The sequence below is a fragment of the Anser anser genome (assembly GCF_964211835.1).
Source record: "Anser anser genome assembly, chromosome: 9".
In the NCBI taxonomy this organism is placed as follows: domain Eukaryota; kingdom Metazoa; phylum Chordata; class Aves; order Anseriformes; family Anatidae; genus Anser; species Anser anser.
The window spans coordinates 13224048-13240554 of record NC_139729.1 but is presented as its reverse complement, the minus strand read 5'-3'; the positions used below and the strand labels follow the sequence as shown (position 1 = coordinate 13240554).

Genomic DNA, 16507 nt, shown 5'->3' with positions numbered 1-16507 from the left:
ACACAGCATCTTCACACCTTTGATGAATGCTGAACCGGTCAGCTGAGAGAAAAGTACCAAATTCTTAGCAGCAAAGGAGCTGAAGGCTTTGAAGGTTGTCTTAGTGCAGCGTTTTGATAGAAATACAGTTTCCTGCCTTTATTTCTTGCAAAGAATATCAACATGAATGAGTCCCATGCTCATTTTGTGCTAGCAGACCCTGTCTGGGGAGATGTGCTCATAGCTGAGCACCTAAATAAGCGAAGCAAAATAGGCAAAGGCACTGCACACATAACTGAATGCACAGCAGCTGTGTGTGACTTGTGAAGAGCTATCCGTGCTGGGACTGGGAGGGAGGTGGGAGCATTCAGTGCCCTGCTGTAGGTGGCTGTTGGACTGCTGGAATTTCCCTGAAGGTCTCTCGTGACTCCTGGGGTGGCAGCTCATCTGAATCATACTTTGAAGAGAGAACAAAGGGTTTGGGGTCAGGTACTGACTTGGGGCTGGGTGGAGGTGTGACAGTGGTCACCAGGTGAAGATTTGGTGCTTTTGGAAGTTGTGCCTGAATAAGTTAGGCATTCCCACATCGTGGTGTAAAGCTGAGCTGTTAGTGCCCGATGGTGGTGGTTCTTACAGACTTTGTGCATCTGCCCTCCATCATCTCAGCTGCTCAGTGTTACCTGAGTACCAGTGCCTGCTTTGTGTTTTGTCTGACACCTGGGCTCTGGGGCTGTCTGAATGAAAGCAGGATTATATTCACCTGCAGCTTTCGTTCTCTGGGACCAATGTTGCTTCTAGGTCCACCTCTGTTTTAGTACTGTATAAAGCTCTAAGATGTAATTCAAAGGTGTTGGACAATGCAAGGTGAGTTTATGATGTTTAGCCAACTTTTAAAGGAGAGATGTGCAGAGTGACTGCAGTGGAGATGTCCTGTCGAACCTACTGGGTTGCTTTCTAATAGGATCTTGGTCTTGGTTGGAGTTTGGTTGTCATAAGATAGCATTTGCATTTAAAAAAAGAAATATCTGTGAGTGACTTCACGGCTTCCTAGCAGTAAGAGATGTGAGCAGCAGCACTAATGATTGAAGGGAGGAGGATGAGATGATTGAAATGGGAGGAGGATGAGGTGCTGCTGAGCATCTGCCTGCCTCCGACTGTCATGCCTGACTGCGAATTCCTCCGGTGTTCAGCAGGGCTGCAGCAGTGTGTGCGGGACGGCACGCAGAGCCGCTGTCGTGAGACTGCTTGCCCTGACAGATTTGAAGTAGGGTCTGTGTGCTTCAGGCGCAGCGGTGCCAGATTTGTGCCTTTGTTCCGCTAAGCCGTGGGGTTGGTGCAGTGAATAGCTGCAGAGGTGGTTTTTATAATGTGGAGGCTCGGGGGTGTGCGGGCGTACAGAAGCCAGCGTTCCTCGCCCTCCCTGCTCAGTGGGCCAGTTAAAAGAAATGATCCCTTGCATAAACTGCAAGCAGTGGGGTAAGAATTCTGAGTTAAATTTGTGTCACTGGCAAACTCCTTCAGAGATCCAGGTGCATTCTTTGCTATTTACTGTCACTTTTGGGGTGTATGGCCAGAAATACTTCCTCTCCTTGATGTCAGGCACCGTTTGGAGCAATATAGCTCAGCTGAGGGTGTGCTGTAAAAATACACGATGCCTTTGCTGCACAGAAGTTTCCACGGTGGGCTTTTGAAGTAGTGCCTCCAAGCAGAGGCTGTTCTTTGCAAGTTGTGGTCTTCTCTGAGCACGTGCTCGCCCTTTTGTAGCTGCACCCTTCATTGCATGGGAACGTTCTCTAATAAATATTTGCGTTTCTTCCTTGCAGACGGGGATGGGTCTTTTTAGAGCTGACTAGGATGACTAGGATGCCTTCTTGTTTAACACTCTTAAAAGGGAGCGCAGCCAAAATGCCCTCCCCCTACCCCATCCTCCAGGGCTTGGCAGGGGGCTGTGCGCTTTGAGTGCGTTTGGCAGAGTTTTGGTGTTCTGACTCAGCAAATGGTAACAAAGGGAGGACGGCGAAGCCTTCCTTTATTCCATAATCCCGTTTATTTTTCTGGAAACCAGCTATAGCCTCAGAATCACTGACTCAATTTTTGGATCCTATTCTCATGACAAAGCGGCTGGCTGGTTTAAAACAAGCCCACTATAAAAAGGGCGCCTCACATCCTGGCTGTTTGTAAGAGGTCCTGACGTGCCTCCAGCACCGGGAAGTTTGGCTGGAACAGAAAATGTCCAGAGCTGGAACCAAGGTAAGTTTATTTGCAACCTACACACGACATTTTCAAGTGCACGGAGGTTTGATGCCCTGTAAATCGACGGCAGAGGCTGTGGTGCCAGCGGTGAGCGTGATGAGGTGTGTTTGCAGAACGAGGTCTCATGGAAAGCTTCCCTGGGATGAGCCGAGTCCCAGCAGCAGCTGCTGCATCCCCCTTCCGTGGTGGAGCAAAGGGACAGACCGATGCCTGGATCATGGCCGTAGCACCAAAGGTGATAGCATTCCCAGAGGGAGGAGAACCATTTGTGATCTGGTGGAATCAGGAGGGATGACTTAAACTGGAGAAAGAGGTAGGTCACAAAGCTCGCCTTCAGCTGGGGTGGTGTGCGTTAGGTGGGGATCCAGCTCGAATGCTGGGATCTTCGATGCGGAGGTGGCAAAGCCCTGCTGGCTGTTCACGCAGATCTTGCCGTAGGCTTGGGACTGGGGCAGGGGTAAGGGTGAGAACTTGGGGCTTGTGGACCGCTTCTCCTGGGAAGTGTTGAACAACTGCTAAGAGCCTATGGACAGCTGAACCTCGACCCCTTGTATTTCTTTGTCTGTCAGGTTACATCCCTCTTAGCCTGCAGAGGTTGTAGGGCCCAGCGGGCAGAGAGCTCGGGGGCAGAGTGGTTTTGTAGGCACTGGTCTGTGCTGCGGAAGGTCTGGACTTGCTCTCTGCTTCCCTGCTCCTTTTGTCTGGTTCGAAGTGATTGAGCTATTTTCGAGCAGTCTTCAGAAACCGAGCGTGGTGTGCCACTGCCTCCCAGCCTGGGGGCCGCAGGTGTGCAGGCTTTATGTACCCGTGCATGAAGGTACTGCAGAATCTAACTGCCTGCCATCCACATGAAGATACTTAAATGTGTACTGTCCATGCTGGAAGCCCTGTCCTCCGTTAGGGTGCTTTGCCCTGGCTGATTATGTGCTGTGGTGTAGCAAAATGTCTGGGATGAGTTAAGTCAGCGAATGAGCCCAAATCTTGTCTGTTCTCTGTGCCGTGCTCTCGTGTAGCATGTTCCAGGGAGAGAAGAAAAAGGCAAAGGAGAGAATTAAGTGCTATTTCCCACAACGTAAGCAAGTGGTCTGCCCTAGAAAGGGATCACTGTCTCCACGCTACCTTTGTAGAACGCTCTGGGTGCTGCCAGGTATTGCTTACAGGTATTGTTCACAAGTTTCCCTCTAACAAAACTGCTGTTGGGAAGAAAAGTGACAACTGCTATGAGGTGGCCGAGGGAGTGAGAGTTTTACAGTTGTGTAAGGAAGATCTGCCGTGGCAAATCTGTTATCTGCCAGGTAAGCCCCAGAGCAATGTCTGGGCAGCGAGTGGTTAACGGGACGGTGCTGCAAGCAGGGCAGCTCGATGGCTTTGTCGACGGAGGTGATTTGTGTCCAACCGACGGATCTGGAATTGAAATCTGTAATTCACCTGTCATTATCCTGCTTGTGAAAACCGTCGGTCTGATCTGCTTGTGCCCACAGCCCTGGAGGAAAGCTGAGAGGTGCCGGGTCTGAGGGTCTGGAATGAGCTGAGGGGGTGTGCAAAGGGCGATGGTGGGGAACGGGTGGGCAGGAGCCCTCTCCTCTTACATCTTCCCGTAAGTGCTCAAAGAATAAACCAACGAACCACACTTCTAGTTGGTCACTGCTCCTTGATGCATTCTCAGATTTGTTTTTGGCTTTGTGGCTTTGTAAGTTCAGGGAGAAGATCTCCCAAGGAGCAGCGGGTAGCATTGCCAAATGGAAATTCCCTTGTGTTCCTCGAGGTGGGGAAGGAACATCAAACGAGGTCTCCTCCTCTGTTAGAAATAGAGGGCCAGCTTGACCAATTCAGCAGGCAAAGCGTTGTCGCTGTGACAGGGCACGATACCACGGACATAAATCCTCTCCCCAGACTAGGGTTGGGCTGAAGGGGCACACTGACCAACCAACCACCTCTAGGAACACTGAACAGGGGATACCGAGACTGCTGGAGTGTCTGCTCTGCCTCAGTCTTAGCTAGGCCTCCTCTGGGGACAGAGAAGTCAGGCTGGCATGCAGGGGAAAATGGATTTCGGAGCCCTGTGTGTTAGGTGTTTAAATCACAGGGGGCAGAAAAATTATTTCTGGAGCAGCTGGGGGAATTGGTTGAGGCCATCTCCGACGCTACCAAATAACCCGGGCAGCACGTATGGGGCTGATGCCGTACTAAGGAGGCTGGAAAAGGTTGAATGCTGTCTGAGTTTGCACTGTGTTGGATCAACTGACCTGCACATCAGTTGGTTCGGTGCAAGGCTCTAGAAGACACTGGAGTAAGAGACTGATTCACGTCAAACCAATGTAATTTTCTCTAGGAGAAATTTGACAGCACTTCATAGTAGGAATGCTTTTGACATGGTCTGACTTCACTGTACCATAAGCAAGCAAGGGATATAGTCAAAAATAGACGTGGTGGTTTGGGAACCTGTATTCCAGAGAGCAGCTCTCGAGTAATTGTCATCTGGAAGGACTGAAAATGAGGGCTGCACAAAGGGCTGCTCCAGGACTTGGTGATCGAAGGACATCTGAAGTCCGTGAACGTCACTTCTCCAGGCCTGGCTGGGTCGGTGACACCTCGGGCAAGAGGGATGGGATCTGCTCACCAGCTCTGAAGATCAGGTTGGAACAGGTTGTGATGAAGCAAGGGGAAAAAGCACCCCTGAGCAAAGTGCTTGCCATCAGCTGCTCGGCTGTAGTGCAGATCTTTGGAACGAAGTGAGGTGATTAATTGGAAATTTGTTGGCCGTGTCAAACCTGTGACAACAGCAAAGCACCAAAGCAGAACAAGCCAACTACACAATCCTTGATACAAACTGAGCTACCCATGTACTTGAAACACTTTTTTTTTTTTTTTTTTTGCATGGGTAAAGCTCAAGTGATGTCCAGTTGTTGGCACTGACTTTCTCAAAAGCAAACTGGACCAGGTTGGGTGGGGACAAGGAGAATGATCGCAGGGCTTGAAAACACGACCCAGGAGGGAAGAGACCTCACCACTCCCTTGTCATAGAGGTCTAACTACAAACGTTCAGTAAGCCAGCTGCCTAGTATGGTCCATTGACTACTTATGGCTCCCTTGGCCGTAATTTAGTTACTATTGATCTAGAGAAGGTGGGAGGGGAATATGTTAATGGTGCTTGCTGCAAAGAGAGCAGGGGCTTTACTAGGGGTTGGACTGGGACAGAGCTAGGAGCTGGGAAGGGCAAGGAGTTGGAGAAGGGCGGTGGTTGGAGATGTTGGGGCCAGACTGGTGGATCTGCTGCTGGGGTTGTTTGGATGCAGCTGATCCTGCTCTGTGGGTGGGCTGGATGACTTAGGGACATCCTGAAGGCTCTGTTTGCAAATATTTGAAACCATGATGTGGCTAGAACCGGGTCTAGTGGAAGATGATCTGTATTTAATGTGTGTTCCAACCCAAACCAGTCTGTGATTCTGTAGGATACGGATTCTGGAAAAGGACTTGGGAAGGTTGCCTTTTGCCTGGGAAAGTGAAGTTTGGAGACTAAATTGTTTTTTTTTTTTCTATTCCTCTTCACGTTAGAGGCAGGAGGGGTTACGGACCACCTCCGAGTGTGACTGTGTGCTTTGGAGCGACGTCCTTCCAGCGGCAATGCCGACGCTGCTTGTGGCTGCCTGCACCGGTGCGCCCGCACGCAGGCTGCTTGAGGAACCACCCCATTTCCCTCTGTTCCTTGTGTTTCAGATCACCTTCTACGAAGACAAGAATTTCCTGGGCCGTCGCTACGAGTGCGACAGCGACTGCCCCGACTTCCACACCTACCTGAGCCGCTGCAACTCCATCCGGGTGGAAGGAGGCACCTGGGTGGCCTACGAGCGGCCCGACTTCTCGGGGAACATGTATGTGCTGACGCAGGGCGAGTATCCCGACTACCACCACTGGATGGGCTTGAACGACCGCCTCGGTTCCTGCAGAGCTGTCCAGATTGTAAGTGTGTTGCTGCCCGAGGGGCATCTGCGGTTACGTGCCTGCCACTCCGGCGTGTTTGCAGGTGGCCCCTGTCCTCCTGGCGAGCCTGGGGAGAGGACAGCGGGAGGGGGCTCGCTCCCACAGCCCTGCTCTGGGGAAAGCGCAGAGTCTGGGGAGCAGGGAAGGCAGACCTCCTCTGCTCTCAAGCACAGTGGTGGAAAGCAGCTCTCTCTGACCGCTTTGCAGGGGGGTTTCCATAGGAACAGCAGTGCAGTTTTATCTGCGTCTTCCTCCAGGGACTTTGCTGTCCGGCAGGGTCCCTCTGAGGTCTGCCTCTTGCCTCCCCCTGCCTTGCTGCCGTCTGATCTGGCTCTGACAGCAGGCACAGGGCAGGGAGCAGTGGGGTGTGGATTTTGCAGGACCACCCGGGGATGAGGGGCACTTTGTTGCCTCTGGCAAGCCACGGCTCCCTCCTGACCCAGGGGACTGAATCCGAGTGGTGCTGAGTCCCTGCAGGGCACGCGGGGGGAGCAGCCCCCAGAGGAGCAGCCTTAAAACCAGCCGGGATGGGAGCGTGGGTGTGTGAGGCTGCGACACCAGCGCTGGTGCTGCAGTGTCTTTGCCAGCGGTGGAGCAGACGGTGGTGGGGGTCTGGGCATCACCGACGGGAGCAGCGCTGCCACGGTTTGGTGTTGTGTGGAGCAAGGGGGCCTTGCTTTTGTCTGGAGGTCTAACGCCACTTTGAGCCTGTTGTGGGTTTGAGCTGGGTGTAAGTCCCTTGGCACAGGGCAGGGAGGGTTTCCAGCCAGCTCAAAGCTCCAGTCTGATGCTAGGGATGGAGCAGGAGCACGCGGGAGGTGTAACAGCAGCGCAGCTCCCTACGCCAGCATGAAATGCTGCACGTCCACCGGTGCCTGGCCTCCCCTCCTGTGAACAGGGACCGGCTGCTCGAAGGTGTAGGGTCAGAGGACCCGGAGCAGCGGCACGGATCCACGAGACCCCGCAGAGCTCGGCTGGGGCCGGCAACCAGGGCGGACGGGAGGGGAGGCGGGGGAAGACGGTGTCCAGGCAGCTGCAGATTAAAACCGCCGCAGTGCCTTCAGGCAACGCAGCGCTTGAAATCACAGTGGAAAATACCCGCGCTGTGTTCTGCTGTAATACAACCCAGCTGGGGTCACCAGCTCATTAAACTCCTCATTGCCCGGAGGAGCGGGGAGCGGAGGGGGTGCATCACTCCACTCGGATCTCGCCGAGCAGCTTAAAGGGTTTGCGCAGGCGGCTTGTCTGGGACAGAGCCCGGCACTTGTTTGTCCTCCCTACACCCCTCCTGAAGCGGGGCTCTGGTGGGGCTTTGAGCTGAAATTGCTCAGCTTGGGCTCAGTGCCCTCTTTGCATGGGATGCGTGGTCGGGCGTTACCCCGTGCTGTGCTTTTGGGGGGCTGACGGGAGCCGTTCTGCACCATCCTGGTGTGCTGGGGGTGCTTGGTGCCTGATCTGAGCCCAGCTGTGCCTCGGCTCCGCTCCCATCCCTCGGAGAATACGTCGGTGCCTCAGCAAACACCCTGCAATTTTCTCCCCTTTCCTTGCAGCCGAGCGGAGGCCGGGGCCACATCCAGGTGTTTGAGAAGGGAGATTTTGGCGGGCAGATGTTCGAAGCCACTGAAGACTGCCCTTCCATCATGGACGAGTGCCGCATCCGTGAGGTCCATGCCTGCCGGGTGCTGGAGGGCGTCTGGGTTTTCTACGAGCACCCCAACTACCGGGGCAGGCAGTACCTGCTGCCCAAGGGGGAGTACCGCCAGCCCGTGGAGTGGGGAGCCGTGAGCCCCGCCGTCCAGTCCTTCCGCAGCATCGCCGAGTGAGCGGAGAGGAGCCGTCCCCCCCACCCCAATAAAGCAGTTGAGTCGCTCAGTTCAGCCTGTCCTGCTTCTTCCCTGCATGTGAGCCTGCTTCCCCGTTGTCCCTGCCCTGGTGGAGGTGATGTGGAGCTGAGCCTCCTCCAGGCACAGCCTCCATCTCTGCTGTCATCCTCCTCTGCGCTGGCCCCGTCCCCTCCGTCCCTCTGCTCCTGGGTCGGGTGGCAGTGGCTGTCCTGTGTCTTGAGGAGCGTGTCCCTCTCATGGTGCACAGGGCACTGGGACCAGGGTGGGAGGCAAAGGGGACAGAGCAGGAGGGTGGCAGCCACAGCCTCCGTGGGGACCCTGGCAGCCCCGAGTGTCAGGATGCTCCCTGGAGGTGTGAGGTGAGGGGAGAGCCACAAAAAGCAGGGCAGTTAGAAGAGGAAAAAGAGGCTGGATGCGGACTGAGATGGTGAGCACCTCCCAAAACTGCCCTGAGATGCGAGATTGCTGCTGGGTGGCCCCAAAGAGCAGGAGGGGAAGGGAAGAAGTTGTTCCCCAGGCTCCTGAGATGTGCAGGGAGCAAAGGGGGCTGTCAGGCTTGTCAGTGCTCCCAGTCAGCCCAGTTTGGAAGGCCCTGTTTTGCCCAGTGCCGCTAGATGTCAGGCTGGATGCGTGCCCACGCAGGATAAGTGATGCTGGCTGCGCGGGGCCCTCTCCTCCCGGGGACGCCCGGTCCGTTTGCAGGTGGAGCAGAGGGACCCTGGGATAATGATGGTGGCAGAAGCAGAGCCCCCCCAGCCGTCTCCCCCTGGCTGATATATGAGGTTATTACGGAGGGGGAGGCAGGTTAAGCGGTGCTTGTCAAGCCGCAAGCACTGTGACCCCCCGGGAACGCAGCCCCCTGCGAAGGACGGCGCGTGTCCCCATCCTCCCCCTGCCCCCCCCCTTGCCTTCCCTCACCTCTCTCCTTTCCTCCAGGGTTTAATTCTGCCTCGTCTCGGTGCTTCTGTGAAGGCAGGCGAGTTGTGGGCTCTCTTCTCCGTTTCTCTGGCCTAGAGGGGTTGGATGGATGCGGGATGCAGACAGCTCAGGTTCCCAACACTCTTCCAGGACCAACCAAGGGTGCCAGCTCCCCTTTCCCCCCAGCTCCTGGCAAAGCTCCCCGAGGGCTGCCTGCACAGGGTGCTGGCTCGAGCACGCCCTTCCCACCGGGTTTTGCAGGGAGCCTGTTGCTGTCCCCAGTTCTGCAGGGAGGACTCCTGCAGGCAGGTGCGTGCCAGCCGCTGCCTTTCCAACCATCTCCCACTCTGATTTTGGGGACTCTGCCTGGTCATGGTGCTCCCCCACCCCTGTGCCCTGCGCTGGGATTTGTCCCACACTGCTGCGGGTGCCTTTGGGCTCTGGGGCTCCTGAAGCACCTCCAGTGTGGGGTGTCAGACAAACCAGGCTCTGCTTTGCCCTTATGGTCATGTTTCTTCCCCGCGTCCTTCCTGTCCATCGCTCGAGGTACCCACTGCCAGAATGCAATTATCCCAGCTCTTCCCCCTCCCCATCCTCTGGCTGGCTTTTGCCCTCCAGTGAATTTTGCATTGTGCCCCTAGTGCTGGCAACCAAGGCAAACAACAATAAAATATGCTAGTTGTGTGGTTTTTATTTTATTTTATTATTATTCTAGATTACTTTTTCCATCGGGGGCTCCCTTGTCACCGCACAGCCGAGCCCGTATGCATATGAGCAGCGGGGAGCGCAGGCAATCCAACCCAGCCCGCTGATGCCATTGCTTGACAGCTAATTTCCATTTTTCGGTATCAGGGGGTCTGCTCCAGTAATTGGCATGCAGATTGTGTCTGATGGGCCTGTTCTACACGAGAAAAGACTCTGCTAGTTAGAATAAGCCAACCCCAGGCTGATGGATGGGGCATAAGGAGGTCATTGCGAAAGAGAATATGCGGGCGCGCATGTACGAAATGTGAAATTTCTCTCCCCCCCCCCACTTTCTTTATCCGGAAAACTCTAATCTATCATATTGCATTGAGACAAATCCTGCTCTGTTTCTTTCCCCTTTTTCCCTTGAAGGGAAATGTGCTGGAGCCTACTCCTGGATTTAATAAGAAGATGGTGCAGCATTGCAGGAATTAAAGCGGTGCCATGCTTCATTAGCAGCTGGGGATCGTGCAGAGCTGGCCCAGATGTTAATTACACTTTGGGAATTAATTGCTGTAAGGTGTACCTCTCCTCCATCATCCATAATCCAGCGGGTGTGCGAGGACTTGAAGCAGGAGCTGTGGGGTGGGCACCTATCCCCTCCTCTGCCTGTCTGTCCTGCTGCTGTTTTTCCCCCCGTTTCTGCCAGAGGACAGAAATGATACGGTTGGAAAGGCAGAATATTCCTCCCAGCGCTGCCCATTTGTTCCCTTGCCAGGCTGCCTGGTGAGGCAGGGTTATTATCATGACCGAGCGACGCACCTTTGGGTTTCTGCAATCTCAGGGAGATCACGGTGTGGCCCTGGTGGGATGTTCACCCTCTGCTTTGCCCCCCAAAATTGCTGCCAGGCATTAACGGTGTGAACCTGGGAGCACAGCACGGTTTGGCTGGAGCTCCCACCGTGACCTGGTAGCCTCCTACGTGCTATAATCCCCTGGAGGAGTTGGTGATGCTCTTCAGCCTCCGGACATCTACAAACTCAATGAGAAACCATTCCTCCACCGACAAAGGGCCCAGCTCTGGGCATGGACAGCTTCCAAGCCATGCACAAGTAGATGCAGCAGCAGAGCCAAGCTGCCCCGAGTCTCGCATGAGGCTGTGTCCCCAATGCTCTGGCACCCCAGCTTGGGGCTCCCTTGAAACTGCAGAGGGAGACGTGGAGGTGAAGGCAGTGCCCAAGGGATCAGCCGTCCCTTTGGCAGTCCCCAGCAGAGGGCAATAGAAGCAAATGGAAGAGACAAGACTCTGCAAGTGATGTGCAAGAGGAACAGTTTTCGAGCCAGTGACATGCAGGCAGGTGAAGTAATGTGCAAGCAGAGAGGCGTGCAAAGCAGGATGATGTACAGAGTGATGTGCAAGCAGAGTCATGTACAAGCAGAGTTATGTGCAAGTGGGGTGATGTGCAAGCAAAATAACATGCAAGCAGGACGATGTGCAAGCAGAGCCAGCTGCAAATGGGAGCAAGGTACAAGTGGAGGCGATGTGCAAATGGAGCAATCCTCGGGGAAGTGATGTGCGGACAGGAGTGATGTGCAAGGGGAGCAATGTTTGGCGGGGCTGGGGAGGAGGTCAAAGCAAAACAGAGTGATTCAAGGATATTTTGGCAGGAGTTAAAGTGAAACGATGCTCTCATGAGCTCAAACTGAATTGCTTTGTGTTTGGAGGGAGGAGGAGATATTTGGAAGGAAGAGGAGGTATTTAACCCCTTTGGTTAAACTTTCTTGAATTTGGGTCAGTTTTAAAGTGAAAAGTGCTGCTGTGACAGTGCCATCCCTGACTCCTTGGGTTTACCCAGGGGTGTCTTGGCAAGGAAAGGTTTCCATGGCAGGAAATCTGTGATCCTGCAGATACCCTCCTGACCAGAACAGGAACTCTGCATTGACACACAGGGCTGTGCTCCTGTCTGGGTGCAGAGATATGGAGACACAGACTGTTTTTTTTTTTTTTTTTTTTTGAGGGGGGTGAGAGACAGAAATCATCTCCTTAACCCCCTCCCTGCCAACACGAGCGAGGTGCAATCTCCCCATCTCACCGCTATCTCCCCATCTGCCTCCTTTCCTGCTCGTCTTCCCGGCTCTCCGCGATGCTCCCTGCCGTCTCTCCGGCTCTTATCGGCTGGATTTGAGCCCGTCTGAAAGTCAAACGGATTTTTGGCAGGGCGGTCGGAGCCAAGGTCGGCGGCAGGGAGCCGCGCTCCCCCCGGCCCTGCTCCAGGTAGCGCGTATCCCCATTTATTCGGCAACATCATCAATTACGTTGGGATTATTATTCCTCGTTCAAGCCCAAGCGAGCAGCAAGCAGCTATTTCCTAACAGGGAAGTGTTACGGGAGACTTATTAAGGAACAATGCGTCATTAAGGGGGGAGAGCTTCAAAGGCTCCTCAGTGCATTTCAAAGGACACAATGCGAGCGGAGCCCGCAACTGCATATCTGGGGGACACGGGCAAAATTTGTAACAAGGAATATACCGGGCCCAATGTAATTAACTAATTCCTGATCAAAGGGGTTTTAGAGCTGAATGGTCAGGGAATTCAATTACGGGTTTCCTAATGAAGCACCGTGTGCCAAGGCAGGGGGCTGTTTCCTCCTGGAGAAGCGGGGCCGGGATTGGGGCTGAGAAGCCCCAGCACAGCTCGTCCTGGGGGGCCAGCACCCCTGTCCCCCCCAACCCCAATCAAATGCCGCCACCCCATATCTGGATTTTGCCCTGCCAAAGGCTCCTCCGACGCTGGGGCTGGTGAACATGGCTCCCCGGAGGCCACCTTGCCCCTGGGGGTGGCATCTCCTCATCCCCCCTCCCGCCGAGACCCCCAGAGCAGGGACCTGGGCAGGGGAGATTTCCTCCTGTCCCCTCCGAATCTGGCCTCTGGTTAAACAGTAACATTGTTCTCTGTTAATAAAGGAGCCTCCTCTGGTCCTCCAGTAGTTTCTCTTATTACAGAAAGTTGGTTTGCTCACTTTACAAAGGGAAATGTATTATGAATCTTCCCTTCATTCCCCTCCTTTTTTCCTCCACGTTTAACATCCGATTTGTGTGTTGCATGAAAGTTACACAGTTCTTTAGATGCATTTGCTATTTTATTTTCTTTCATTCAAAAATATGTCAGTAATCTTTTTGTTAACATGAAAGATAAAGGATTAGTAATGCAAGATGCAGTTTTCTTGTAACCTTCTTGAAAGCAGACTATAGTTTCTTATCTGGCTCTAACATTCATTTTCCTGAAATGAAAAAAAAAAAAAAAAAAAGGACTTCTTAAAATGAAACAAACTCTATTTGATTCAGAGGAGAAGCGCGAGCAAAGAAATTTATTGCAGCTGGCAGAAGAGAGCTGCGGCACACCAGTCCTCCTGCCGTGACTGCCAGAACCTTTGGAGCGAAGCCGTGCACACACATGCACGTGGAGCAATGCAGCTGCGAAGGGAAAGCAGTGTGACCGAGCCTTGCACCGATCCTGGCACATCCTCACCCGGCCCCAGCTGCCCTGGGGGAGCGCCAGGCTCCGGAGCAGGCAGTGATGCTTGCCCAGGGATGTCCGGGAGTGGGGTCCGCTGGCAAGTCCCGCACTGGAGCTGAGCTGATTTGTGAATTTGGTTGGTCCTGATGCTCGTGGAGACGTGTGGGTCATCAACATGGGTGGGTCATCCACATCTCTTTGGGTTTGGTTTGTGACCCTTGTGTCTTCTGGGGCTACCGCGGGCACCCTGCAAGCCCTGGAGACTCCAGGGAACACCAGGAGGTGGCATTTTTAATGCTGGTGATCCCCTGAGAAAGGTTTCTAAGGGAGCCATGTGTCTGAAGGGAGGTCACTGTGGTGGGGGTGGGTGCAGCCCAAAGCACCTCAGCACCGCAGCACGCAGGCAGCACCCTCCCGCTGGCTGTCTGAAGCTCCGTGCTCTCTCAAGTGCCTGCAAGTGGAGCTACAGCATGAAGTAGAGCCTAAAAAGAGCAGTGTAAAAGCTTCTGCACAGCCTGAGAGGGCTCTCCTTCTAAAGAAAGAGGAAAACCTGCCCGGGTTGGGAAGCAGCTGTGGGGCTGGTGGCACCAGGTGCCGCTGGCAGCACCTTCTGGGCTGTCCCTGCCTCTCCGTCGGTCTCCAGCAGTTTCCCTCTCCACATCTCCCACCGATGGCCCATGACATGGTCGGGGTGGCCCTGCTCGGGCACAAGGCTGGACCAGAGGGACCCAGAGGTGCCCTCCAGCCCTGCCCGTTCTGTGACCCTGCGGTGCCCTCATCCACCGGCACGATGGCTCTGCAAGGGTTAAATCATTATATAGAATGCTGGATTTCTATGGCAATTAGCTAATGGGTCCTCAGCATGTAAAACAAGGCACTTTTCCCCTATCAGGTGGATTTGGTTAATATTGAGTTAGCACAATACGGAGCCGGCATTTTCAACTTTGTTTATAACCTCATTTGTGGGGAATATGTTGTTTTGCTCCAGAGAAACTTGATATTTTCTGTTGCCGACAGAAATGTCAATTTCTTAAGCACACGACGTGGCTTGCATTCTGCTCCCCTTGCAGGGCTTAAAAAATAAAATAAAATAAAATAAAATAAAATAAAATAAAATAAAATAAAATAAAATAAAATAAAATAAAAAAAACAAAGAGCATTGTCTTTGGGCTGAAATCTTTGCCTTCGGAGTTTAACGGAGCTCTTGTCCTGCACTGGCAGATCCGCGCTTTCATTTGAGGAAAAGTGGGTTTTCATATCAAAGGAGGCCCCCCCATGACCCAGCCTTCTCTCTCCCCCTCTCTGCCCCAGCACACGTGCTATTTTAATATTTCATATATTTCTTAAGCTTTTATGCCTCTAAAAGAGAAGTGAATTTGTGGAGAGTTGAGCTCTCCAGAGCTGTACTTCAGAGCCGGGAAGTAATTCAGGGTGAAGCCTGTATTAATCTCAGGTGAGAGAGATATTTAAATTCAGGCTACCAGTGTGAATATAAAATGGGGATCTCTTTACAAAAATTTCAAATTGTAATATGCAAAGCTTAAAGAAAAGAAACCCCAAGGGAACAGCTTTCTTCCGGAACATTTTGTTCCAACCATCATCTCTTTACCTTTATTTTTTTATTTAAGAAACCCTCCCTTTGCCATTTTGTATTTTTAAATTAAATCTTGCCATTTTTAAAATGAAATTCTCTGTTGCGGGGAGTTGGCGGTGGGCTGGGGGGGGGGAAGCGATGGAAATTGCTGCGAAACATGGTGCGTGGACCCAAATCCGAGCCGCAGCAGAAGGAATAGCGTTGGGGGGGGGGAGGCACAGGAGCACAGCCCGCCGGGACGCTTCCTCACCTCCTCAGCCCCATTTTCGTGGCAGATGCGTGGGGAGAGGAGGTGAAGGTGATTTTGGAAACCTCTCGCCCTTTGGGGCAGCAGCAGGGCGCCGGGAGGGAGAGGAGCCAAAACCTCTGCTCGGAGGGAGGGGAGAGGCAGGGCAGCGGTGCCCTTGCCTGCACCATGGCGCACGTTCCCCCTCTTTCTCCTCCCGAACAGATAACGTTTTAACATCGATTTGCGATCTGAGGCGGGGGACGATTTGTTTGTGTGCTTTTTGGAGGGGGAATTGGCCCACAGGCGGATCAAGACACACAGCCAAGCCCCGCAGAGCCGCTCCCGACTCTGCAGCTCCCAGGTCAGGAGAAACGGTGACGGATGACATGCTATTATCAGCTCCGTCAATTAATTAAATTATACATTATGCTTATGAGGGTGATATACTGAGCCACTCTAGATTAAGCGTCTCAATTAAGTCTTTAATTTAGATTTAATAAGTAAGTTATTATATGTTAATAAAAGATCAATTAGTTGTTAAAAGAGCATTGATCCAGGTACAATAAGTGTGTCAGGGCGACACCGAAGGGATGGTGCAAACAGCGCACTTATGATTAGGATTTTGATGCCGTCGGGTTGCAGTGGATGGTTGGGCACCTGCATTTGGGGTGATGCCGTGCTGTGCCGTGAAACCCCTTTTGCAGGACCTGGTTCTCCTCATGCTGTAAGGGTACAGGGACAGACAGGTCAGGTGAATCCTGGTGCCGTGGATCCCTTGGTTTCGGTGCAAGCAACCAGTTCTCCTCCATGGGATAACCCCCAGGAAGGAGCTGGTCCCTTCCCCCAAAACCACCATGATGCCTGGTTGGTGGTGGTAGGGAGGATGCTCCCATGCAAACCACGCGCTCTCAGCCTGGCGCACGTCACACCGGTGCCTTCACCGCCCTGTCAGGGAGTCCGACCTGTCCCATGGGAAATCTGGGGTGCGCTCAGGAGCCTGGGGCCAGGTATAGGGCTGGGGCTGGGAACAGGGCTGGGGCTGGGGATGCGGGGGAAGCGCTGGGCTCCGGCAGAGCCGAGGTTTCAGCTGAATATGGATGACATCATTATACGGGTGATCCTTTCAGCGACAGCGAGCCGGGTTTTAAAGTAGCGACCTACAGCATACAAATGATGGGTTTAAAGGAAATAAAAAAAGAGATGATTTGAATAGCATACATTTATAGAAGAAAAGCCTTCTTCCCCCCCACCCCCCTCCATTTCTAATATCTTTCTATGGGGCAGGCGCTGTGCATTCGAAAAGAAATTAAAACACTCCTCCTAAATACACTCCAGGCAGTAACAATGGCAAAGTTAAGAAGGTTACGAGACTTAGTTGTCCCAGCAACATGTCATCAAGTTGAAATGAGCAGGAAACACAGATAACGTAAGAAAGAGGAGCGGGGAGGAGAAGAATAAAACCACAGGAGGAAAAAATGCCAAGAGATTGAGAAAGAAAAGGGAAAACCC

General features: G+C 53.2%; 1 protein-coding gene across 2 annotated transcripts; it reads left to right on the top strand.

Annotated features, from left to right (window-relative positions):
- The first annotated feature begins 73 nt into the window (after positions 1-73).
- Positions 74-8506, top strand: CRYGS (crystallin gamma S). 2 transcript variants are annotated; one of them, XM_083848584.1, is made up of 3 exons: positions 74-2229; positions 5950-6192; positions 7764-8506. In XM_083848584.1, the coding sequence occupies exons 1-3, from the start codon at positions 2209-2211 to the stop codon at positions 8034-8036; spliced, it is 537 nt and encodes a 178-aa protein (XP_083704710.1). In that variant the 5' UTR covers positions 74-2208; the 3' UTR covers positions 8037-8506. The 2 variants fall into 2 exon arrangements, with proteins under 2 accessions (XP_083704710.1, XP_083704709.1); XM_083848583.1 differs by having other exon boundaries at positions 5788-6192.
- The last annotated feature ends 8001 nt before the right edge of the window (positions 8507-16507 follow it).